The 25,697-nt window shown below is 51.8% G+C and overlaps 1 protein-coding gene across 11 annotated transcripts in view; it reads left to right on the plus strand.

Moving 5' to 3' along the window:
* AAK1 (AP2 associated kinase 1) overlaps positions 1 to 25,697 on the plus strand; it is a 60,419-nt gene that overhangs the window by 19,357 nt on the left and 15,365 nt on the right. For 9 of the 11 annotated variants that reach the window (XR_005954119.1, XM_041424927.1, XM_041424933.1 and 6 more), the window contains exons 3-17: positions 1,174 to 1,292; positions 3,091 to 3,199; positions 7,633 to 7,775; positions 11,015 to 11,136; positions 12,485 to 12,566; positions 14,264 to 14,396; positions 15,461 to 15,564; positions 16,498 to 16,577; positions 17,281 to 17,435; positions 17,509 to 17,795; positions 17,978 to 18,175; positions 18,591 to 18,799; positions 19,599 to 19,756; positions 20,129 to 20,245; positions 21,853 to 21,948. Coding sequence is in view for 10 of the 11 variants with exons in the window: in XM_041424927.1 (XP_041280861.1) it covers positions 1,174 to 1,292; positions 3,091 to 3,199; positions 7,633 to 7,775; positions 11,015 to 11,136; positions 12,485 to 12,566; positions 14,264 to 14,396; positions 15,461 to 15,564; positions 16,498 to 16,577; positions 17,281 to 17,435; positions 17,509 to 17,795; positions 17,978 to 18,175; positions 18,591 to 18,799; positions 19,599 to 19,756; positions 20,129 to 20,245; positions 21,853 to 21,948 (2,112 nt within the window). In the remaining variant the exon portion in view is untranslated. The remainder of the gene's footprint in view (positions 1 to 1,173; positions 1,293 to 3,090; positions 3,200 to 7,632; positions 7,776 to 11,014; positions 11,137 to 12,484; positions 12,567 to 14,263; positions 14,397 to 15,460; positions 15,565 to 16,497; positions 16,578 to 17,280; positions 17,436 to 17,508; positions 17,796 to 17,977; positions 18,176 to 18,590; positions 18,800 to 19,598; positions 19,757 to 20,128; positions 20,246 to 21,852; positions 21,949 to 25,697) is intronic. The other 2 variants (XM_041424932.1, XM_041424937.1) reach the window with 1 other exon arrangement.

Below are 25,697 nucleotides of genomic sequence, written 5' to 3' on the forward strand. Positions count from 1 at the left end.
ACTTTTTTTTCTTTTTTTTTTTTTTTTTTTTTTTTTTTTTTTTATGTGGGGAGGGAAGGGAGCAGGAATGGTTTTTTGTTTTGTTTCTTCTTTCTGTCCCATCTTTCTGCTGTATCTCTGGGGCTGCTTCTAGAAGTCAGTGGGGCTTCCTTGGGAAGGCTGCTCTAGTTCTGTGGCAGACTGTGCTGTGTAAAACTGAGGGGTTTGCCTGCCAGGAGAGATTCCTGCTGAGCAGTTCCCATGCTGGCAGGTGAGTTACCTGTGTGTGTCGAGGTGGAAGAGGAGCTGTAATGTCATAAAAAAACATTGAAAATATAAAAGAAATACAGTGTGAGGTGCTGCTGGGCTGTGGAATCAGCAGTGTCACTGTGCCATCAGCAGTACCAGTGTGCAGCACTTGTGGCTGCTTGGATCTGTGCCACTCTGCCCAAAATCATTCCATCTCCAGAGCCAGGTGTGAAACTTTTGATGCCTCTACCCCTCCATCCTCCTTCAGCTTCCTATTTCTGTCAGGACTACAAATGCAAACCTGTGTATTTGGATGGAGAGCTGACAGAGATGAAAGGCTTTCATCTGAAACAAGTCAATTTATCCTGGGAATCCTGACTTTACTAATAGCAGTGACCACAGAATGAATTGTGGGTTTTTCCCTTGTTCTTCTGTCCTGATTTAAAAGCATTAACATCAAACTGCATGTGAGAGATATTTCTTTTGCTTCTTGCACAAATCAGCTTTGTAATGTAACTTAGATGCTTCAAAGTTGCAGAGCCTTTTAAGTTGAGGCCTTTGGTGGTTCAGTGGGTGATCTGTAGCTCTGATTTCTGTCCAAGGCAGCATTGCTGTCCTTCAGCTTTCTTCTTCATAATGGGAATTAATGGAGCAATGAGGGACTGTCTGGCAGGATCAGGAACTGGTGTAATTGCTTGATTTTATGGAGATGTTAAGTGTTAACTTCGTTGCCATTAATTGAAGATTACCCCCTTGGATGCCTGTGAGTTCCTAGAGATAACTGACCAGGCAGAGCTGGGAGAGGGGCACGGAAGGAGCATTGCTACCATGGAAGGTGGGAGCTGCTCAGTGCCTCCCTGTCCCAGCTGCACTCCCCTGGCAGGATCGGGGTTGGGAGCAGAGAAGTTTTTTGTTAATGAGCAGGTGATTTTGTGTCCCCCATAGGTGGCTTTGCAATCGTGTTCCTGGTGAGGACGAGCAATGGGGTGAAGTGTGCCCTGAAGAGGATGTACGTCAATAACGAGTACGACCTGCAGGTCTGCAAGAGAGAGATCCAGATCATGGTGAGTGCCTGCTCTGTGCAGGGCCTGGGAGCCTGGGCACCTTCTGCTTGTGAGCTTTGTGGCACCAGGTCACAAACCGTGCGTTTTCCTAGCAAAAATGGCTTTTGTGTGGGAAGAGCTGACCTCTGGAGTTGTGTGAAAATCTTGTACTGACCTGTTTCAAAAGTTCCTGTCTAGTGGACAAGGAAAACCTGAAAAAATCAGGGAATTCCAGGAGGGGAGAACTGCATGGCTTAATGGGAAAAGGAAGGGCTGAAGATGTGAGCGTAGCTGGGGATGTTGGAATTCAGAGTCTCACAATCTTCAGTTGAGATCTCAAGGCTTCAGCCTTTCAAACTCGAGGAGAAAAGGCTGATGATTCTGATACCTCTGAACTGAAATCAGTGCATGAATGGCAGATCTCCATCCTGAGATAAATCTGCATCACAGCATCTTCTAATCCTTTGGGCTGGGATGAAGGTTATCTCTGCATCGCTGAGGTTGATAGATTAAAACAGTATTTGTGGGGTAGCTGCTGCCAGGGCTTTTGAAATGTAAAGTATTTGTAATAAGCTCTGGGATGTTTCTCTAGATTATTGGGCACAAGGATTTATATGATGGGATAGCTATTTTTAATAGGTGTTTCAAACTTAGCTTCCCTAAACAAAGACAAAATGGAGGTGATCCAAATAGATTTCCCTAATCTTGTTTGCAGCATGGTAAACATAGAAATGCCACTTTTGAAGTTGTATTCAAAGATACTGATGAACATTTAGAGCAGCAGCCAGGTGGGGAAGGAAATATAAAATTCTCATTTTGTGAATTTACCACACGAGGTACAGGTTTGGGGTGGATGTCAGAAACTCCTACCAGTAGCAATTCTGTGTGTGATTTCTGCAGTAGCTTTAAATTAGGTTAATACCTTGTAAGTGAACTGCTGGAGTTTGTGATAGTGCAGGGAAGCTTTGGGCTACGAGGGAAAAGGTGAGATTAGATTTCACATCAAAGCTTGTTTACTTGGGTTTCACCTGCTGCTGCTTTCTTGTTTCCCTGTCTTTGGTGCCTTTGGAATGCTGGCTCATGGAAAGTGAGGGTGAGGAGGGTCCATGGTGTGATTTTGGCTGGTCCATGGTGTGGATGAGGCTGGTCCATGGTGTGATTTTGGCTGGTCCATGGTGTGGATGAGGCTGGTCCATGGTTTTGGCTGGTCCATGGTGTGTATGAGGCTGGTCCATGGTGTGATTTTGGCTGGTCCATGGTTTTGGCTGGTCCGTGGTGTGGATGAGGCTGGTCCATGGTGTGATTTTGGCTGGTCCATGGTGTGGATGAGGCTGGTCCATGGTGTGATTTTGGCTGGTCCATGGTGTGGATGTGGCTGGTCCATGGTGTGGATGGGGCTGGTCCATGGTGTGGATGAGGCTGGTCCATGGTGTGATTTTGGCTGGTCCATGGTGTGGATGGGGCTGGTCCATGGTTTTGGCTGGTCCATGGTGTGATTTTGGCTGGTCCATGGTGTGGATGAGGCTGGTCCATGGTGTGGATGAGGCTGGTCCATGGTGTGATTTTGGCTGGTCCATGGTGTGGATGGGGCTGGTCCATGGTGGGGATGAGGCTGGTCCATGGTGTGATTTTGGCTGGTCCATGGTGGGGATGAGGCTGGTCCATGGTGTGATTTTGGCTGGTCCATGGTGGGGATGAGGCTGGTCCATGGTGTGATTTTGGCTGGTCCATGGTGGGGATGAGGCTGGTCCATGGTGTGATTTTGGCTGGTCCATGTGTACATTTGGCTGCTCCACGTGTGAATTTGTCTGTCTTGCAGCGGGATCTGTCTGGCCACAAGAACATTGTGGGCTACATCGACTCCAGCATCAACTCCGTCAGCAGCGGCGACGTGTGGGAGGTGCTGATCCTCATGGACTTCTGCCGGGGTGAGTGGGGCTGTGTGGGGCTGGTTGTGGGTGGCTTTGTCCTTCTGTGCCTGCAGGGACCTTGCACATCTTCCTTTGGGAAAAGGAGCTGTCCCTAAGCTGCCAGGAAGGTGTTCTGAGCTGAGCAAAGCCAGGAGTGGGCTGTGCTGACTCTACCCATGGGATTGGAGCCATCTTTGCTGCTGCCCAGGGTCCCCTCTGCTGTGAAGGAGAACCCTTAAATACATCTTGCCGTTGTCTTTAGAATGGTCCACACAAGAAGTGGCTCCTCTTAAAGCAGCCAGGAATGTAATTTTTATTCACTTTAGTCTCATTGCAAGCTTTGTTCCACATCAGCCTGGCTTAGGATTGTTCTGGAAGAAGCAAGACATGGATAATGGGAAGCCAAAAAGCATTCCTGTTACCTCTGACCTTTTTGCTTGGCTGTCTGTAGCCAGACAGGCTCTTCCAGCTGTCCCAAAGCTTTGATCTTTGTGGCTGGAACGTGGTGTTTGGAGCATGATGCATGTGCTGGGCTCAAATGCTTCTTGCAGAAGAGTGTCCAGCAAAAAGAATGTTTTGGCCAGGTGACTTCAGGAGCCTGTGGCTGGTTTGGATGGTGGCAGCTGATGGAAATGGATATTTTTGGGCCTGTCTGGCTTTGAACTCAGAAGCACTGTAGCATTTACACACGTGTAGATGTGTGTAAACAGGCCCAGTGCAGGCTTCTGTTCTGCCACGTCCTCTTTGCTGCTGTGTTTTGCTGCAGGAGTCTGGCCTGCCTTGCCCTGGGTTGTTTGCTGGTGAGACAAGGAATTTTTGGGCAGTTTTGGTGAAGGAATCACCCATAGTATCTCTTTAAGCTTCAAGCTAAGCATGACCAGTGCTGGCAGATCCCTGCTCAGCCCCATGTGCAGAGCCCAGTGTGGAGGGAGGTACAAACCTGAGCTGTTCACAGGCACCCCCCAGCTGCAGTGGCCACATTTTGGGCTGAAGAAATAAACCCCATCTTTCTGAGGAGTTTCCTTCCATCTGGAAGGAGGTGGCTTTTCTCACATGGCTCTTGCCAGATGCTGTGCTGCTGCCTGCAGCCCTCTCCCTACAATGGTTGTTACACACTGATTTTCCCTTGTTACTTTCCTTTTGTGGCCAACACTTTCCAAACCAAATCAGTGCCTTTGTGTGCAGGACTGCATTCATTTTGGGTGTAAAATGTTCACAGCTGTAGTATTCATTAAACTGAGCTTTTCTTTCCTACCACGAAAGTTTTCCAGCACTTGTGATGTGGAATGATGCAGTACTGCTTCACCAGAGCTTCAGAAAGGAGTTTTTCTCTGTCTGTCTAGGGCGTTTAGGGGAGAAAAAACCCTCAGGATTGTTTTGGAAAGGCCTTGACAGCAACAAAACCCCAAAGCTGAGACAGATTCAGGACTCGTTCGTGAAAACTTGCTTTTGTTTGTCCAGAGTTTCCCTTGTTACAGATGGATTTTTAATTCTTTGCAGTCCACAACTTCAGCCAAGCCACTTAACATGTGGGTTTTCTGAGTGTCTGCTTTCCTCCCTCCTTTGCTTACGTGAGGCAGACTAATCTGTGGGCTGTGGGTGCCCCAAATCCAGGCTTTTATTCCTCTAGTCAGACAGAAAAAGTCCTATTTGGAAGAAAAAAAGGAAAATTAGTCCAGGGCTCACTGTCCCTGCTGTGATTGGGGATCCAGAGCTCACTGTCCTGCTGCTGGGATTTGGGATGGTCAGAGCTGTGTCCCTGCTGGGCTTTGGGATGGTCAGAGCTGTGTCCCTGCTGGGCTTTGGGATGGTCAGAGCTGTGTCCCTGCTGGGCTTTGGGATGGTCAGAGCTGTGTCCCTGCTGGGCTTTGGGATGGTCAGAGCTGTGTCCCTGCTGGGCTTTGGGATGGTCAGAGCTGTGTCCCTGCTGGGCTTTGGGATGGTCAGAGCTGTGTCCCTGCTGGGCTTTGGGATGGTCAGAGCTGTGTCCCTGCTGGGCTTTGGGATGGTCAGAGCTGTGTCCCTGCTGGGCTTTGGGATGGTCAGAGCTGTGTCCCTGCTGGGCTTTGGGATGGTCAGAGCTGTGTCCCTGCTGGGCTTTGGGATGGTCAGAGCTGTGTCCCTGCTGGGCTTTGGGATGGTCAGAGCTGTGTCCCTGCTGGGCTTTGGGATGGTCAGAGCTGTGTCCCTGCTGGGCTTTGGGATGGTCAGAGCTGTGTCCCTGCTGGGCTTTGGGATGGTCAGAGCTGTGTCCCTGCTGGGCTTTGGGATGGTCAGAGCTGTGTCCCTGCTGGGCTTTGGGATGGTCAGAGCTGTGTCCCTGCTGGGCTTTGGGATGGTCAGAGCTGTGTCCCTGCTGGGCTTTGGGATGGTCAGAGCTGTGTCCCTGCTGGGCTTTGGGATGGTCAGAGCTGTGTCCCTGCTGGGCTTTGGGATGGTCAGAGCTGTGTCCCTGCTGGGCTTTGGGATGGTCAGAGCTGTGTCCCTGCTGGGCTTTGGGATGGTCAGAGCTGTGTCCCTGCTGGGCTTTGGGATGGTCAGAGCTGTGTCCCTGCTGGGCTTTGGGATGGTCAGAGCTGTGTCCCTGCTGGGCTTTGGGATGGTCAGAGCTGTGTCCCTGCTGGGCTTTGGGATGGTCAGAGCTGTGTCCCTGCTGGGCTTTGGGATGGTCAGAGCTGTGTCCCTGCTGGGCTTTGGGATGGTCAGAGCTGTGTCCCTGCTGGGCTTTGGGATGGTCAGAGCTGTGTCCCTGCTGGGCTTTGGGATGGTCAGAGCTGTGTCCCTGCTGGGCTTTGGGATGGTCAGAGCTGTGTCCCTGCTGGGCTTTGGGATGGTCAGAGCTGTGTCCCTGCTGGGCTTTGGGATGGTCAGAGCTGTGTCCCTGCTGGGCTTTGGGATGGTCAGAGCTGTGTCCCTGCTGGGCTTTGGGATGGTCAGAGCTGTGTCCCTGCTGGGCTTTGGGATGGTCAGAGCTGTGTCCCTGCTGGGCTTTGGGATGGTCAGAGCTGTGTCCCTGCTGGGCTTTGGGATGGTCAGAGCTGTGTCCCTGCTGGGCTTTGGGATGGTCAGAGCTGTGTCCCTGCTGGGCTTTGGGATGGTCAGAGCTGTGTCCCTGCTGGGCTTTGGGATGGTCAGAGCTGTGTCCCTGCTGGGCTTTGGGATGGTCAGAGCTGTGTCCCTGCTGGGCTTTGGGATGGTCAGAGCTGTGTCCCTGCTGGGCTTTGGGATGGTCAGAGCTGTGTCCCTGCTGGGCTTTGGGATGGTCAGAGCTGTGTCCCTGCTGGGCTTTGGGATGGTCAGAGCTGTGTCCCTGCTGGGCTTTGGGATGGTCAGAGCTGTGTCCCTGCTGGGCTTTGGGATGGTCAGAGCTGTGTCCCTGCTGGGCTTTGGGATGGTCAGAGCTGTGTCCCTGCTGGGCTTTGGGATGGTCAGAGCTGTGTCCCTGCTGGGCTTTGGGATGGTCAGAGCTGTGTCCCTGCTGGGCTTTGGGATGGTCAGAGCTGTGTCCCTGCTGGGCTTTGGGATGGTCAGAGCTGTGTCCCTGCTGGGCTTTGGGATGGTCAGAGCTGTGTCCCTGCTGGGCTTTGGGATGGTCAGAGCTGTGTCCCTGCTGGGCTTTGGGATGGTCAGAGCTGTGTCCCTGCTGGGCTTTGGGATGGTCAGAGCTGTGTCCCTGCTGGGCTTTGGGATGGTCAGAGCTGTGTCCCTGCTGGGCTTTGGGATGGTCAGAGCTGTGTCCCTGCTGGGCTTTGGGATGGTCAGAGCTGTGTCCCTGCTGGGCTTTGGGATGGTCAGAGCTGTGTCCCTGCTGGGCTTTGGGATGGTCAGAGCTGTGTCCCTGCTGGGCTTTGGGATGGTCAGAGCTGTGTCCCTGCTGGGCTTTGGGATGGTCAGAGCTGTGTCCCTGCTGGGCTTTGGGATGGTCAGAGCTGTGTCCCTGCTGGGCTTTGGGATGGTCAGAGCTGTGTCCCTGCTGGGCTTTGGGATGGTCAGAGCTGTGTCCCTGCTGGGCTTTGGGATGGTCAGAGCTGTGTCCCTGCTGGGCTTTGGGATGGTCAGAGCTGTGTCCCTGCTGGGCTTTGGGATGGTCAGAGCTGTGTCCCTGCTGGGCTTTGGGATGGTCAGAGCTGTGTCCCTGCTGGGCTTTGGGATGGTCAGAGCTGTGTCCCTGCTGGGCTTTGGGATGGTCAGAGCTGTGTCCCTGCTGGGCTTTGGGATGGTCAGAGCTGTGTCCCTGCTGGGCTTTGGGATGGTCAGAGCTGTGTCCCTGCTGGGCTTTGGGATGGTCAGAGCTGTGTCCCTGCTGGGCTTTGGGATGGTCAGAGCTGTGTCCCTGCTGGGCTTTGGGATGGTCAGAGCTGTGTCCCTGCTGGGCTTTGGGATGGTCAGAGCTGTGTCCCTGCCATGCTTTGGCACCCCCCAGCTCCCTGTCCTGCTGCTGTGCCCTGCAGGGGGACAGGTGGTGAACCTGATGAACCAGCGCCTGCAGACCGGCTTCACCGAGAGCGAGGTCCTGCAGATCTTCTGTGACACCTGCGAGGCCGTGGCCAGGCTGCACCAGTGCAAGACCCCCATCATCCACAGGGACCTCAAGGTGAGCTGTGCCCCCAGGGCTGCAGCAGGGAGGTAAGGTGCATCCTCCTGCCTGTCTGCCGGCTGCCCACGCTGTGCTTCTCCTGCTGGTAACGAGGGAAAGTGGGCATAAACACACCTCTGCTGGGAGATAAAAAAAGAAATGAGCTTCTCAGTGCTGCTTACCATATGTTTGCCGTCTATAGATCTACTTAAACACAAATGTTTGTGAATAATTGTGGCTTGCACACGTGCCAGAATGTACCTGATGAATTATTCACAGTGACCTGAAACACTGCTTATTTAAGGTAGCTCACAAAATTGTTTCCAGATGAAAAGGAGCACTTCAGAAGTGTTGGCCTTGGGGCAGGAATGCTTAGGAGCTTTTGAAAGTGGCCTCTGGAGCTCTGACCATGAAAGTGTGTTGTAAAACTGTGTGCTTAGCTGGGAACAGAGCAGGGCCAGCTTGGGGAAAATCCCCCACTCGAAATCCAGCAAACAAAAAGATGTTCCCTTTGCTCTCATCGAGCTGGAATGAAATACTCAGCCAAGAAGGAGGCTGCTGCGTGAATTTGAAATTCACATGTGCTTTGTGGGGCAGGTTCTATTTTCAGAGCCCTCACAGATGTTTGTGTGTGCCACTGGCCATTGTTTTACATGCCACGTGAACCAAGGAGAGCCAGGTAGAGCAGGGGAAAACTTCCTCAGGGTTTGGTGTGCTGTGGCACGTTTGAAAGGACAGTGATGCCACTCTCAGTCAGTTTGGATGTAGGAACAGCTCCTGTGTCTCTTCCCAGGGGTGATCTCTTACCAATCTGAGTCCTGGATTTAAGGCTGTGAAGTCTGTGAGCAGCTTGCAGGAGTTTGTCTAGGTCAGAAAAGCAGGGTGAGGACCAGGAGCCTCCCCAGCTGACATTAACCCTGCCCTTACCTTTTTGGTGAATCCCTGGGGGGTTAATACAGAACAAACTCAGAGTGTTGCAGGAGAGTAAATCTGGGACATCTGTGCTGGATTAGTGAGTTGATCTGTGGTGTTGCTTTCTGCCTGAGTTGCAGTTGAAATGGGCTCTTGGGGCTGGTGTCCAGCCTAGGCCAGGGGAGCTTTGCAAGGCTTGACTCTTGGTAAGCTGTGCCCAGAGTCAGGGCTGGCTCTTCTCTACTTGGAGACGTGTTTTCTGCTTGAGCAGTGTATTGTTTCTGTCGTGGTGACCTCTGGGGATCTCAGCACTAACACAGAATTAATATTTATATCTATTTTGACTTTATTTGTGTTAAAATGTAACAATTTCAAGGGGCAGTTGCAAAGCCAAGAGAGGAGAAAGGCCAGAGAAGTTTAGTACAAGTTCTGGGTGTCAGGAGGGACATGTAGGTGTTTTCTTGGGGTGAATATCACCCTGCTGAGGAGGGGGCAGATGCTGGCTTTGCAGGCAGCTGGGGGCCTGGAGGCCTTCTTTGCCTTCCAGCTCTTTGATGCTGCTCTGGAGCTGGAGGTTGCTGCCAGCAGCAGGGAGGCTGTGAATGAGCTTTGAGCCATTCAGACCAGTGCAGCTGGAGGAGTTTCACTGGCCCCTGGCTCTGATTTTGAATTAACCCAGAGGCTTTGCCTGAAGCAGAGCAGCCTCCTGCTGGCACAGTCCCCAGCTGGAGGGAGGTGACCAACAGCTGGGGACAGCAGCACCTTTACCCAGCTTTTCTGTAGGCAAAGGGGACATGGCACTGTGATTGGGGGCACACAAAGATCCTGTGTCACCCCTGGGTGTTTGACCAGAAGAAAACACCTTCATACTCCTTTTAAAGCCACTTTTCTCTGTCCTGGCAGTGGTAGCAGTAATTTCTTTTGCTGTGTTTATTTTTTGCTTCTCCTGGCATTTGCTGATCAAACCTAGTTGCTGGATGGTCCTGTGCTGATGTCTAACAAACCTTTCAGGGTGTCTGAGTGAGAAATCAGACTGCTCAGGCAGATAAAGTGGGAGGACTCTTGGGGAAGTGTTGGAGGAGCACTTTCAGGGAGCAGGGAATAACAGGGCCAGTGTTGATGTGCTGGGGAGAACATCTGTGTGCAGTGCTTTATTCAAAGCAGATGGATGGCACAGGGGGAAGGGCCGTGTTTAACCCTTGGTTTCAAGCCAGCCTTCTCCCCCTCAGCTGCTCTAATTTGGCTGCATTTTCTGGTGTTTAAAATGCTGACTCCTCCTTTTTCTTTCCTTCTTGTAAAGACCATCCTTGATGGGGAGCTCTGCTTCCAAAGGGTTTTGTTAGCAAATGCTTATGTGGTGATTTTTTTTATTTATTTTGAGCTCTATGAGCAGTATGTTTTATCTCGGTGTTGTATCTGAGCATTTGACACTGATTGAAGATAAAGACATGAAAAATGGTGTGTTCCCTTGAGAGAACATGCTGTTAGTGCTGCTGCACAGATGAGGAGTTGGAACACAGGGATGCTCTGCCAAAGCAGAGATCTGAACACAGGGTTTCACACGTTAAAGTCAGTGTTGGAACAGGCAATTTCCTTAGGTGGGTGCAAGGTGGAGTTTTGTTAATGCACAGTTGTGAGTATGGAGGAGAAGGTTTCTGCTGATTTTATTTGTTTCTGTTGCCTGATTGAAGGTACCAAATAATATTTGAAAGACTGGGGTGTCCTCAGCAGCCTGGGGGAGCCTCTGCTGCTGCAGCCCCTGTTTAGGGACTGTGGGCACCCAGCAGACTCTGAGAGCAGGCAAATAAATGTGAGCATGAGCTGAGGTTTGTTTTGAATGAGACCCTCAGGGACAGGTAAGATGCAAACAAAGACCTGGAGATGTGTTTTAATTTTATAAATATAGAAGTGTGTGTGTTATTTGTTTGCCTCTCCCATAGACTGTGAGGAGTTACAGCCTTCTGTAAAGCTGGGACAGCTTGGATTTCCTGTCCCCAATTCAGATGCCAGACCAGGGCCACAGTAGCTCAGGAGCATTGAGCTCCAAAGGCACTGAAGTCTTACAAGAGGCAAGGAAATGTGCTTGCAGGAGGAGAAGGGAGGGGTGGCAGGATGGAAGGCAGAGTTACAGCTGTGCTTCCATTATTTGATGTCTATTTTAGGAGATGTGACAGTTTTGATGCCTGTTTTCTCTGCTGTCACTTTTAGGCTTTAGTGTCAGATATGTCTGATATGTCTTCAGGCACTTAAAACCTTGACTCATCTGAAAAAAAAAACCCAAAAAAACCCAAACCCTGAATATTTTTTTGTCTGAGTGATTCTGTGTCTGTCTGTGATGCTCCCAGGTTGAAAACATCCTGCTGCATGACCGTGGCCACTACGTCCTGTGTGACTTTGGGAGTGCTACCAACAAATTCCAGAACCCTCAAACCGAGGGGGTGAATGCAGTCGAGGAGGAGATCAAGAAGTGAGTGTGCTTTGCCTTTCCAGCTCAGCTGTATTTGTGTTTGAAGGGTAATTTTCTCTTGAGCTGGGGTTGATTTTGCTCAGCCTGTTGCAGCAGATTGGCTGTGCTGCATGGCAGTGTCTGCTGCAGGTGAGTGAGTGCCCTGGGGAAGGTGAAACAATAAATTGAGCTTGATGTAATTGCTTTGGACCTGAGATTAATGCAGAGCAGCAGCCCCACCTCGGCGAGGCAGTGACCTGTTCTGTCCTGTGCAGGGTCAGGCTGTCTGTCCTTCATCTGTCTGGGCTTCTCTGAGCTCCAGGCTGGGCTGGCACAGTCCCATCCTGGCTGAGCTCCCTTCCCCACGGATCTGGGCACTGACTGGGGCTGATCCCAGGAAATTCCAGCTCCTGGAGGGGTTCAGTCCAGCTCCTCCTCCTGCCCCACACACTGCCAGCTGTCCTGGCAGCATCTCTGGTGCCCCTTGGGGCTCACCTACAGCTCAGTGAGCCCTGGGTCAGGGGTGGAGCACACTCCAGGTCCTTTTGGCCTTGCTTTAGTTCTAACAACATCCTGCAGACTGGCCACTCCTGTTAGTACAGTCAGGAATGGGTACAGATGCCTCTTTTTGTTGGGATTCAGCTACACCTGCCTGGATTTCCTAGGCTTGTTTGGAGTTTTCAGGCTCCTAATCCAGCCTTGCAGTCCCCTTGGAGTGCCCTACTTGTACACTTAAGCCTACAAAACCTTTGCCTTTGGCAATGCTTTCCTGTGATCAGGGTAAGCAGCAGGCAGCAATGACAGACCTGCTGGCAGGAAATCTTATCACAAGAGCCTCATAATCTGTGGAGCAGTTTCCAGCTTTTCTGTTTGTTGTGATCTGTTAAGATGAGGCAGATTCTCACTGTGCTTTGAGGTACACAGTGACCCATCCCTTGCCACAGTGGCTCTGAGCAGGACTCCTGGTGTGCAAATCTACTTTTCAGGAGCCACATATCCAATTACAATCTCTGTAATACAGTTGGCCACAGCCCTGCAGTGAGGACATTGCAGAGGACATTTGATTACTGACCTTGTTAATGCTTTGAATCCTTAAATGTTTCTGTTCTTAAAATGACTGCACATTTTGTGGTGAATTCTGTGCTTTAGAGAGGATTGTGGTTGCTATTTTGGCTTCCCAGGGCAGTTTGAGGGGTGTTTTACTGTTCAAGGTGTGTAGCAGGTGATGCTGTTAGAACATTTTTCCAAGAGATACCTTTAGCATCCCTTTCCTTAAAATGACTAGGGAAAGAATGAATTTGGAATTCTTTGGGAATGTGACATGCCTGCTGTCCCCCTTTTGAAGTCCCTGATCCACCTTCCCCTGCAGGTACACGACGTTGTCCTACAGAGCACCAGAGATGGTGAACCTGTACAGTGGCAAACTCATCACCACAAAAGCAGACATTTGGGTATGTATGCAATCCCCTGGGCATCTTCTCACTGCCATGGCATGGAAACAAGGCTGGCCTGATTTTCTGGGAGCCTGGACAGTTTCTGAGTGCAGAATTCCTCTGATGAGCTCCTGCTGAGCAGGGAGGCTGGTGCAGCAGACCTGTGTGCTCCTCCTGTGTGCTTTCAGTTTACAGATGGGTGAAACTCCAGGGCTGAATGGGGCAAACCTGATTTTGTATCATAAGAGATAAGCCAGAAAATTCAGGGTGTTGTGGCACATTGTGCCTGGGCTGGGTTGTTGGTATGTGGAATCAAAGTTCTGGTCAGAATTGAGTAGAAATCTGAGAAAATGGCCCTGCCCCAGGAGCAGCAGTGTGCCCATCCTGTGTAACACAGGGCTGAGTTGTCAAACTGGCCAAAGGCCAAACTTCTGCACTGTTTCTGGTGATCAGGGCAATCCTGCCATGCTCTTTTTTCATGGTGGGAGCAAAATCCAGCTGTGGTGGAATCCATTCCTGGCTCACCTGGTCTCCTTTGGGTGGGACAGAGGTGGAAAAGAGTCTGTGCTGTTTGGAGTGGCAGTTCAGCACATGTTTAAAAGTGTTTAAAATGCCAGCTGGGAGCATGTTTTGTGTTTTTTTGGAGCCCTGAGCTAGGAGGTAACATGGTAGAAGCAGAAAAAGAGAGTTTTGATCGATGTTCAATAGTTCTGCATCTACAAGAGGGAGAATTGCTGGTATGACATCTGCTGAAAGTCCCCTCAGTGAGCAGCTCCTGTGAGAGCAGGTTGAACCAGGGGTCTGTGGGGTCACCCTGCACTGGGAAGGGTCCCTGGCCTGGAGGTCACAGCTGTGCCAGTGGGAAAGGACCCACTGGACAGTGGGAAGGGCCCCAAAGGCAGCCAGAGGAGAAGCAGGATTTGCACTCCTTCCTGTGCTAGCGTGAAAAGGGGAGATCCAAAGGCTGTGCTCCTCCTGGCGTGGCAGGAGTTGTGTTCCAGTGACACTTGGAGCATGTCCAGAGCAGTGTATGGTGGTGGGGCCTCAGCTTCCAGGCCTGTTGCAGTGCTTGTCCTGCTGGAAACTCCCTTTCCCTGAAACCTTACCAGGGTTGTTCTAAGGCAGAGTGCAGTTTCGTTGTGAAATCCTGTGACAAAAGAGATGAGCTGATGGTGAGTTTCTTAGGATTAGGAAATGTTTCCTGCTCCCAGCTCTGAGGTGGTGGGAGTGTTTCATAATTAGCCCTTTGTGCAAAAACTGTTTTCTTTTGCAAGAGGTGGTGGCTCTTGGTGCCAAAAGCAGCGTGGCAGTAGAGGGAAGTGTGGCAGAACCTGGCAGCCTGCAGAATGAGCTGTACTTCCCTGGCATTTATTTATAGCAGTTGAAAGGTTGTTTGGACTTAATCCTGGAAACAGTTTGGGTTTCTCTTTGTCAGAATGGATGTATTAATGATGATGGTTGCCATTTATTTGTGCTGTTGCTTTGCTCTTTCCTCACGGTGTGTGGCAGAAAGGGTTCAGTGACACGCAGGGTCGTGTGATGATGAGCAATCCCCCAGATCAGTGTGATGAGGGAGAGCTCTGCATGTTCATCTTCCCCTGGAGCTGTGCTGTCCCAGCTTCCTCACAGGGTGCTGGGGCAGGCCTGACCTCAGCAGGAGCCAGGACCCTGCTGGGCTCAGCGTGGTCAATCCCTGCCCTGTTCTCTCTCTGCAGGCCCTGGGCTGTTTGCTGTACAAGCTGTGCTACTTCACCTTGCCCTTTGGGGAGAGCCAGGTGGCCATTTGTGATGGCAACTTCACCATCCCAGACAACTCGAGGCACTCCCAGGACATGCACTGCCTCATCCGTGAGTGTCTGCAGGCTCTGCTCCTGCAGCTCAGCCAGTTCCTCTCCCTTCCAGAAGCTTCCCTGCACACTGAGGTGGTTAAAGTGATCTTGGACTGGTTTAGGAGATCACTCCTGGAGTGATCATGACAGAGATTGCTGTCTGGGCAGGCTGTGGAGCTCTGTGGAAGGGCAGGAGCACACACAGCAGTTTGGTGTGAGTCCTGCAGGAGCTTGCACAATCAGCCTGTTTATGCAGAAACGTATTTCTGCTGTAATAAATCTGTTTGGATAAGGAACTGAAAAGACCACAGTGACTTAGGCTAGTGATAAGAATTCATCTCCTGTAAACTGGGAAACAGAACTGAAATGATTTATAAATATCCCACTGACTAGAGTGAATGTGTAATTAAGTGTACAATGCACTACTCTTGGCAAAGCTGGGGCAGCTCTCTTGTTTCCAGCACAGCTTTTGATTTTTTTTCTTTTCCTAGCCACAGTCTTGACTCACACAGAGTTGGATGTGTTTGCAGAGCAGGCTGGTATTTTCTTTGCTGATGTGGGCTGTCTGCAGTGGTGTCTGTGGCTGCCCTGTCTCTGCCCTGCTGGCACACCAGGGCTGGATGAACCCTTTTCCTGTGCTTCACCTGAAGTGCCCAGTCCCACCCAGTGCTGTTCCCTGGCCAGGCAGCATTTCCCTCCCTGTCCCAGAGGCTTGGGTAGCAGCTGCAGGTCCCAGCTCTGGTGGAAGATCTATCCTGGTCCATGCTGGCTGTCCTGCCCTGTTCCCAGCTGAGCCCACAGCCCTGCTCAGCCTGCACTGCTTTGAAGGAGGCAGGACTCTGTGAACACCTGGTTGTACCAAATGTGGAGTTGGTTGGGTTGGAGGGACCTTAAAGCCCCCCCAGTGCCACCCCTGCCATGGCAGGGACACCTCCCACTGTCCCAGGCTGCTCCAGCCTGGCCTTGGGCACTGCCAGGGTTCCCCACCCTCAGCACAGAAAAGTCCTGTGCTCTATCAGGTGTGATGTGCTGCCCTGTCTGTGTGTCCTGCTGCTCTGATCTCTGCACCTCCATCTCTTCAAGGGTACATGCTCGAGCCAGACCCTGATAAGAGACCTGACATTTATCAGGTCTCCTACTTTGCTTTCAAACTGGCCAAGAAGGAGTGCCCAGTGCAGAATGTGCAGGTGAGCAGGGGATGCCTGAGGGGGCTCTGGGAGGGGCTGGGGGGCAGCTGATGAATACTGAGCATTTCCCTCTGTCCTGTTGGTTGTGCCCCACTCCTCTAATCAGGAGGATCTTGTTTGTTCCTAACAAGACAGTTTGGTTTGGATTTTTTTTGGGTCACAAACCAGGGTTTCTCATTCTGTTTGTCCCTGATTTACCTCCTCACCCAGTCACCAGTGTGAGGCCAACCAAGAGATCTTGTGCATGTGAACATGGAAAATTAGGCCATGCTTGGGAAACCAATTTGATTTCCAGGCACACTCATCATAGCATGTGTAATTTGGCCTGCACTTGGGTTTGAGCACAGCAGTTCTGGGACTTGGCATTTGAGCTGCACCAGACCTTACACAACCATCTGCCCCTTCTTGGTGTGTCTGCAGAGACTTCAGATGAAAAATGGAGTTGACAATTATTTTCTTATGTTGTTATGGACACTGACAGACATTTTATTTTGTTGTTTCTACATAAATAGAAACTTAGGGGTTTTTCCCCATGTTCAGGTGCTTAATTATGGTCTTTATGAATAAGAGGTAGTTTGGGTTCTATTATGCCTGTGTTTTTATAGCATCATTAATGAATTTTGTCACTACTGTCCCCTGGTTGTCTTTTAAAAATAACATGTCTTTTAAAAATTTGTGCTGTGGAGCTTTGTGTTCATATTCCATGTTCAGTGATCAAAAAGCTGAGCCCTCTTCTCTTCCCTTGTAAAGACTCCCCCAAACTCCTGTCTCCCCATGACATGAACCTTGTGGTGTTTGTTATGTGTCCACATGAGGAGTAATTGCTTTGGAAATCCCCAGATCTCCCAGTTTTATTGTGATGTTTTTGCACATTATTTCTGACTCTGTTTTCTGCCCTCGAAATACCAAATTTGGCATTTTTGGGATCTGCAGAACTCTCCAATCCCTGCTAAACTCCCAGACCCAGTTAAAGCAAGTGAAGCTGCTGCAAAGAAGAGTCAACCAAAGGCCAGGTAACCTCACATGCTTTTTACTCCCTCTTTTGTTGCCTGTTGTCTCTGCTGTTATTAGCACAGGTGGATTTAGCTGCTTCCTTCAGTAGCCAAGTGGTGACTGAGCACAGTTACTGTCCCTGACTCAGAAACAATCTGATATCAGGTTCATTAGTTATCATTTTGGTATCTCCAAACCACAGAAGGCTGGGGGCATGGCTGCTCCTCTCTCTTGCTGTGCATTTTTGGAGCTCAGTAAACACTGAGCAGAGATCAGGAGAGTTCAGTGACCTGATTCTGGGGTGGATGTACCAAAGTTAAAGTGCATCTAAAGATGGCAGTTTAGACAACTCTGCCCAAAGGTACCAGCTGTTCATGAGCTGATTTGTGTCCTTCACGTGCTCATTCAGAAGTCTGGGTGGTTTCAAGCAATATGTTGTAGGAAATAGTTGGATGTAAGTTGAGTGGTTTTGACAAGTCCCAGCTGTCCACCAGCAGAAGATGCCACGGCTGGCAGAGAAGTCAGAACGACAGTGTTGGATTAATTGTTGTGAATGCATGCAGGAGGTTTTACTGTGCCTGGGTGCCCATGGGTGTTTCACCTTTGTCAGTCACACCCAGCTGAGGTGTGGGTGAGTGTTTGCCCCTGCTGTGTGTTCTGTGCACCAGCTGCCCAGCTCACAGGCCGTGCTCACTGCCCTTCCTTCTCCTCCTTCCTTACCAGGCTCACAGACCCCATCCCCACGACAGAAACCTCCATAGCACCCCGGCAGAGACCTAAAGCAGGACAGACCCAGCCCAACCCTGGGATTCTGCCCATCCAGCCAGCCCTGACACCCAGGAAGAGAGCCACAGCCCAGGCAGCCATTCAGCCACAGGGTGAGCGACGTGTCCCCGTGCTCCCCGTGTGCCTAGGGCAGTGACCTAACGCTGCCTTTGGCTTCTTGTCCAGTTGCAGGCCCGGCTGCCCTGGGCAGTGCCCAGCCCTCGCTCCCTGCCAGTGCCCCCCAGCCAAAAGCAGCCCCCCAGCAGCCTCCAGCCCAGCCCCAGGCCAAGCCGGCAGCAGCGCCCCAGGCACAGCCCCAGGTCCCCTCGACACAGCCCCAGGCCACTCCTCAGCATCAGCAGCAGCAGCTTTTCCTGAAGCAGCAGCTCCTGCAGCAGCAGCAGCAGCAACAGCAGCAGCAGGCTGCCTACTTCCAGCAGCAGCAGCAGCAGCAGATGATGCAGGCACAGCAGGTGGGTGTGTGCGCCGGGTTCATCACAGCTGTGTCTGCAGAGCTGCAGCTTTGTGTTTATGGCAAGTTCCTGCTCTTTTGGGGGGAGTGGGTGCAGCTTTTAGGCATTTCCTGTGTGTCCCCAGTCCTCCAGCAGGATTTGGTCTAGGTGCTCCACACCTCCAACCAGCAATTGTTTCCCAGTTCCCAGTGATGCAGCAAGGAGCGCCTGCACAGCAGCAGCAGCTGATGCAGAACTACTACCAGCAGCAGCAGCAGCAGCAGCTGCTGGCCCAGCAGGCAGCTATGCAGCAGAAGACCACAGCAGCAGCAGCTCAGCAGAAGCAGCAGCCCCAGGCCCAGCCCAGCACAGCACCGCCAGCACAGCCACAGGAGCAGGGGGTGAGACCTTGGGGCACTGGGACTTGGGTACAAATGCTCCTCTGCCAGCTCCTGAGTGCTGATCTGAGTCTTTCCACCTCTGCTCTGGATCTCAGCCTCTCTGCCCCTGAGCAGATCTGAGCCCAGCCAGGGCTTTGCCAAGTCCTAGTGGAGGTTTTGCCTCCAGAGCTGCACCACAGAAAGGGGAGAGACTCTCTGCCTGTGCCATTTCAGTAATCCTGAAACACTGCAGAGCTGCAAATCCCTTTGTTTGTGTGGTGTTTCCCCTCCAGACCATCCCCAGTCCATGACTGGCATGCTGGGTGCTGTTTTCTCCCCCAGTCCATGACTGGCATGCAGGGTGCTGCAGCAGGAGCTGTTTTCTCCCCGTGGCCGCCATTCTAAGCGAGCTCAGTGTCCTTTCCTCCCCTGGCAGGCACAGGTGCAGGCTCAGAGGGAGCAGCAGCAGGCTCAGGGGCAGAAGCTGGGCTCCCTGACGCCGCCGTCCTCGCCCAAGGCGCAGCGCGCGGGGCACCGCCGCATCCTCAGCGACGTCACCCACAGCGCCGTGTTCGGCGTGCCCGCCAGCAAATCCACCCAGCTGCTGCAGGCTGCGGCTGCTGAGGCCAGCCTCAACAAGTCCAAGTACGTGCCAGGGCCTGGGGGTCAGCCTCAACAAGTCCAAGTATGTGCCAGGGCCTGGGGGTCAGCCTCAGCATGTCTGAGTAGGTGCCAGGGCCTGGAGGGGGTCAGCTCTTGGTCAGCCTCAACAACTCCAAGTAAGTGCCCAGGGCTTTGGGGCTCACCCTCAGCAAGTCCAAGTAGTCCCAGGGCCCTGTGTGGGGTGTGGAGTGAAGGCTGGGTCAGGCTCTGGGAGGTGTTGGGTGCAAAGCTCTGAATGGAGGTAGGCACAAAACTCTGAGTGAGTATTTGCCTTCAAGACCTCAGTTTAGGGCACGGTAAGAAGTACTGGAAAATTTGCCCCAAAGTCCTGATGAATTGTCTGAGCTCCCAAAAAGCTTTGGGTGACCAGGGCCTTCTGTGGCTCACAAAAGGCAGTGGCATTTCAGCCACAGCCCTGCTGTGCACTTTGTTCTCACTGCTTGACACCAGCACTTCCTGAAGGTTGGACTTGATGGTCTTGGAGATCTTAATGGAGCTCTGATTCCCTAGGAGTACTTGCTAGGTCACTTTTACAGTGTCTACAGAAAAGAAGCCTTTTGGCTGTTGGTTTTAACTCCTGAGATGTGGCTGCTCAGCCTCAGTGCTCCCAGGCTTCTGAGCACGGGACTGCAGTAACTTACACTGTATGTTTTAATTGGGAAGTCATTAGAGTGTAGCCATTAGAAGTGATTAGAGTGTAGTGGTTAGGACCAGCTGATAGTGCTGGCCAGGGTGTTCAGATGGGTGGTTAATGGCTCTTGTTTGGGGTGATCCCATCCAGATCTGCTTCCACCACGCCCTCGGGCTCGCCAAGGACCTCACAGCAGAATGTCTACAACCCCCCTGACGTGTCCACGTGGAACCCCTTTGATGATGACAACTTCTCCAAGCTGACAGCTGAGGAGCTGCTGAACAAGGACTTTGCAAAGCTGGGGGATGGTAGGTGCCCAGGGTGCTCTAACACCTGCCTGCTCTGGAAAGGAGGGTGCCATGGGCTGGGGATGCTTTGGGACAGGGACTGCTCAGGTGCCCTGGATTATTACAATCATCTGGCTAAATCCTTCCAGGTTCTTCCTGTTTGCAGTTCAGTGGTGCCTCCAAGGCAGAGGTGCCAGCTGCTTTGACTGGTACTCAAGTACCTGTGGAAGCTGCATTTTAAACCCTGCTTCATCTGCAAGTTGGGATTTGCAGCAAGGGCCTTGAGTCACTTAGTGGAGCACTGGCTTGAAAATACAGATGAGCAGCCTACTTTCAGAGTAAACAGAAGTTTCAGAATAGAGGTTTCCCCCTAACTCTGGGTCTGCTTTCCAGGGAAAGCTCCAGAAAAGGCAGGCAGCTCCACAGAGAACCTGATGCCAGGTTTCCAGCCCGCAGCCCCCACAGCCCCAGCAGATGCCTTTGGTGGCTCCTCCTTCCCTGCTGGGCCAGGTGAGTCTGGGAGCATGGACAGCATGGGAGGGGGCAGCTCCTGGCCAGAACCTCTTTGAAAGGGAAGGAAAACTGATACAAACAGAGTGTGTGGGCACTGAGAGCTGCAGGGAATGGGGTTGGCACTTCAGGAGAGGAGGGAATGTCACAGGTGGGTGGCAGAGGCAGGACAGTGTGGGGAGGCAGAGGTGGGGCTTGTGGTGAGGGAAGAAACTGAGCCCTGAGTTCCCAAGGAAGCTTCTTAGTGTGTGGAAGTTCCATGGAGCTCCTAACAAGGAGTAAAACCTGCCATGTGCAGTGGGGGAGCTGGCTGGGAGGTGCTGGTCAGACCTGCTGCTCTGTTTGGAGGACAGAGGAACAAGGGTAACATCTCTGCTGCAGAGTGAGGAGGGCAGCAGGGATGAGTGAGCAGGGAAAGTCCTTGGAGGAGAGCACAGTCTCATAATTGACATGTAAAGTGATGAAGGCAGTAATTTCTGCACTGGCTGGGCTGTGTGGCTCCACCTTGGCTGGTCTGAGGAGTTTCTCTGCCTGTGGGACCTTGTCTGGTTCTCCTCTGGTCCTTGTGTCCCAAGGTTGTGCTGTGAGCAGCACCTTCTGTGCCAAAGACCCTTGGTGAGTGCTCATTTCTGCTCCTTCAGCCTCAGTTCTCACTGGGGCAGCTCAGACCTGCCAAGCACAGAGGTGCAGAGCTGCTTCCAGCAGCTCCAGAAGCCAGGGATCCTCACCCTGGTGACAAATGCTCCTGGCTGATGCCTCCCCACAGAAACAAAACAACTCTTGGTGAGAGGAGTCTGGGAAGAGGCTGAAGAAGCCTTTGTGGGGCAAAGAGTGACAAATCCATTTGTGCTTATTTCTATTTATAAAAGGAGATTTAGGAAAGCTTATAACTGAGCCTGGTGTGTTGGTTCTTACCAGAGAATTAAGGAGTTGAAGTTCCCTGGCACAGGAGTGCTCCTGGGGAGCTGCTTTCTGGGTTTGTCCAGCTGTGAGCAGTTTCTGGTGTTCCTTCAGCCTTTGTGGATGATGCTGAGCAGCAGCAGCTCCACGTTGAGCTGTAAAGCACCTTCTCCAAAGCCTGAGGAGCATCTGTGTGCCCTGGGCTCTGTGGTTGCTGTACCCTGGTCAGTTCCTGCAGTGTCTGTCTTCAAAGTGTGCCCCTTGACTTCCCAGCCTTGGGGCTTGGCACAGGAAGGTGTCTTGGGGCTGGGCTGGGCACTTCCAGCCCTTCTCTTTCTTTCTCAGAGACAGGAACCTGTCCCAGCCTGGCTGGTGCAAAGTGCTGCAGATTTTATTGCAGACTGTGTGTCCTTTGTGAAACCTTTCACCTTTTGTGCTGCTGTGAAGGCAGATAACAGTTCCTCCCTGCCAGGGAATGTTCTGAGATCTGTGGGTCAAATCGTGTTGGAGAACTGCATGGTAACAGTCATTTTGTTTGGGTTTTTATCCTTTTTAGTAGCACACTTGGTCAGAGTGTGCCTGTGTGTGGTTGTGTCAGGCCACAGCTGGGGCTGTGCCTCTGCTGGGGTTTTGTTCTGTGCTTCCTCCTTTTCTCTGTTCACTCTGCCTTCTCTTTTCTTTTCTTTTCCTTTCCTCTTCTCTACCAGCTGAAAAAACGAAAGACATTCTGAGTTTGGACTCTAGCCCTCCTCTTCTGACTGTGCCTGATCCTTTCATTCCTCTCCCGTTATCTGACACCCCAGGTAACCTGAGCTGGGGGGAGGAAGGGGGGGCAGAGTCCTGGCTTTTGTTTTGGCCTCTGAATCCTCTGCTTCTGTTCAGGCACACCTGAAATCCTGGGCACTGCCAGGCTCTGCTGGGCTCACTGGCACTGGGGATGGTTTTCATGGGATTATCTCCTTGTTCCTAATGCCACAAATGTGGGTGGGTGTCTTTGGAAGCTCAGCACTCAAAACCAAAAGTGATGGGAGGGCTGGAGCACCTCTCCTAGGAGGAAAAGCTGAGAGAGCTGGGGTTGTTCAGTCTGCAGGAGAGGAGGCTCCAGGAGAACTGGTGACAACAGATGGGACAGACACAGGGAATGGCTCCCACTGCCAGAGGGCAGGGCTGGATGGGAGATTGGGAATTGGGAATTGTTCCCTGGCAGGGTGGGGAGGGGCTGGCATGGAATTCCCAGAGCAGCTGGGGCTGCTCCTGGATCCCTGGCAGTGCCCAAGGCCAGGCTGGACAGGGCTGGGAGCACCTGGGACAGTGGGAGGTGTCCCTGCCATGGCAGGGGTGGGGTGGAATGGGCTTTAAGGTCCCTCCCAACCCAAACCATTCCAGGATTCTATGAGGAATAACCCCCAGGTGATTAATTACCTGTTCTGACTTAAGCTGTTTTCAAATGGCTTCCAACCTTGAAATTGTAGGTTTTATTATTGTTAATCTTTCTTTCCTCTAAGAGTCAGTGTTTCTTTGGCTTCCAAAGTCTGTTGCAAATCTGAGCATCTTGTGAAGCACAAGTTACATGTGACCTTTTCTGATTTGGCAAGATTTTCCAGTGCAGTTGGTGCTATTTCATTTACTTTGCAGTGCTGCTTCTAAGCCTTTTCTGTGCACATTTCTGACTGCAGCAGCCAACACTTTTTAGCACAGATTATGTAAGTGCTTAGGAGCTTATTTGCAAATCGGTGGGATTTGGAATATGGGGATGTTTTTATCCTCTCTCAGCCCTCTGTGAAGGTGTGTGACAGGTCCCACACCAGTGAGCCCCAGAGCACAACTCCATCCTTGTCCTTAGCCCAGGCTCTGGGTCACTGATGCTTTGGAGCACCCAAAAAAGACAATTTCCTGTGTTTGTTTGTTTTAAAGTGAAACCTGAGGCCAGAAGCTCATGAATATTTCCAAGGACTAGGGCTACAGAGCAGTAGCTTTGAAACTGAGGGAGTTTGTCTGCTTGTAAATTCAGCAGAAAAGATCAAACTCCTGGAGTTGAGCTCAGGTTTTCACCTGGCTAAAGCTCAGCTCAAACCTCTTCCCCCTGGCACCTGGAGGAGCAGGTGGCATCACCTGAGTGCCTGTCAGGACCTTGCAGAGCCCAGGTGCAGTGGGTGGTGTCAGTGTGTCCCTCCTCCTCCTCCTCCTCCTCCTCCCCTGTGTAAGGGCTGCAGTTCTTAATGGAATTGTAACTAGGAAGAGGAGCTGGCAAGAGGGATGTGAAAATATGGCAAAACATCTGTTAAAATAAGGGAGAATTAAATATTCATGTTGAAAACATATTTCCTTGTGTATGTGCAGGAAAATGAGCCAAGTTGTTCTTAATGAGCTTATTTCAGGCTTCACCACTGACTAATCCTGGGGTTGGTCAGGGGAACTCTCTCTGTGGGTCACTCTGGCTGATGTAGGAGGGTATTTTTTTTTTTTTTTTTGGAGAACAAAACACTGGATGAGATGCCTTTAATCACCATAACTCTACTGCAGGCCCATAAATTCTGAGCAGATAACTGGGTGCCCAGCTATGCCTGGGTGTTTGTCACAGCTGTAATAAACAACTGGATTGCTGCTGAGGATTTATTTGCACCAAGATGACACATTGAGATAAAGTAATTGCACATGCACAATTAGGCATGCACAGCAGCTGTGGGTGTGCACTAATGAGCTGAGTTCACATCTTGAGTTGGGAAGATGCAAAAGGGCAACTGCTCATGTGGGAACCTGATGGATTTATTGCTGTATTTACTGAGAGGACAAGCTGGAGGTGTGATGATTTAAAGCAACAAAGCCAGCAGACCATGAGAATCCCAGCTAAATGAGTGTAAAGAGCATCCAGTGTTCTTCTGTCTGGGCTTTCAGTTTGATCTTAAGGGGAGAATTTACTATTTTACAAATATTGGAGGTCTTGAACGTGAAAATTGCTTGGTTTTGCTGCCTTCAGGAGCCACTGTTTGTCACTGTTTAAAAAGAAATGACACTGAGTGCCCAAGTGCCTCAGTCTTTACTGAACCACTTCTTTTAAACACTGGTCTGAGACAGGTGGGCCTGATTGGTCATTTAATCAGTTCATTTCTGATTGAAGAATTAACAAATGATTGGTCATTTAATCAATGCATTTCACCTGATTGAAGAATTAACAAGACACCAATTTTTAAACAATTTTCTGAGAGTAACAAGAAAACAGATATTAGAGAAACAACACCTACAGGTTGTTCATCATAATTGGCTCTCATTGTTTATCTCCAGCTCCCTAAAGTCTCCCAGGCCAGTTCTGGGAAAGCTTTTCTAGCTTTCCCTCTCTGAGCAGACTGCCACATCCACAACTGTTGAGTGTTACCCCTGTGGTGTTTGCAGAGTCCTGATTCCATTTATTCCCCTTCTCTTCCTGCCCATGGTGTGTGAGAACCAATCCCATTTCAGCAGGGCAGTGGGAATAAAGAGGATTGTGGAGTAAATCCCATTGATAAATTTATAAGTTTATTAATGGAGAGTTTATAAATGGGAGTGCAGTGCCTTCCCTGGCCTAGTGCAAGGAGCACCATGCACTGAACACCATCCAGGGCTGTTTTAACCTGCTAAACCTTCATCAGTCAGTAGGCAGAGCCCCTCCTCAGTGAGGGATCCCTGCCCAGCTGTGCCAGTGGCAGGTCCCTGCCCAGCTGTGCCAGAGCCAGATCCCTGCCCAGCTGTGCCAGTGCCAGATCCCTGCCCAGCTGTGCCAGAGCCAGATCCCTGCCCAGCTGTGCCAGTGCCAGATCCCTGCCCAGCTGTGCCAGAGCCAGATCCCTGCCCAGCTGTGCCAGTGCCAGATCCCTGCCCAGCTGTGCCAGAGCCAGATCCCTGCCCAGCTGTGCCAGTGCCAGATCCCTGCCCAGCTGTGCCAGAGCCAGATCCCTGCCCAGCTGTGCCAGTGCCAGATCCCTGCCCAGCTGTGCCAGAGCCAGATCCCTGCCCAGCTGTGCCAGTGCCAGATCCCTGCCCAGCTGTGCCAGAGCCAGATCCCTGCCCAGCTGTGCCAGTGCCAGATCCCTGCCCAGCTGTGCCAGAGCCAGATCCCTGCCCAGCTGTGCCAGTGCCAGATCCCTGCCCAGCTGTGCCAGAGCCAGATCCCTGCCCAGCTGTGCCAGTGCCAGATCCCTGCCCAGCTGTGCCAGAGCCAGATCCCTGCCCAGCTGTGCCAGTGCCAGATCCCTGCCCAGCTGTGCCAGAGCCAGATCCCTGCCCAGCTGTGCCAGTGCCAGATCCCTGCCCAGCTGTGCCAGAGCCAGATCCCTGCCCAGCTGTGCCAGTGCCAGATCCCTGCCCAGCTGTGCCAGAGCCAGATCCCTGCCCAGCTGTGCCAGTGCCAGATCCCTGCCCAGCTGTGCCAGAGCCAGATCCCTGCCCAGCTGTGCCAGTGCCAGATCCCTGCCCAGCTGTGCCAGAGCCAGATCCCTGCCCAGCTGTGCCAGTGCCAGATCCCTGCCCAGCTGTGCCAGAGCCAGATCCCTGCCCAGCTGTGCCAGTGCCAGATCCC

Source organism: Onychostruthus taczanowskii, unplaced genomic scaffold, assembly GCF_017590055.1.
Source record: "Onychostruthus taczanowskii isolate IOZ18803 unplaced genomic scaffold, ASM1759005v1 scaffold84, whole genome shotgun sequence".
NCBI lineage: Eukaryota > Metazoa > Chordata > Aves > Passeriformes > Passeridae > Onychostruthus > Onychostruthus taczanowskii.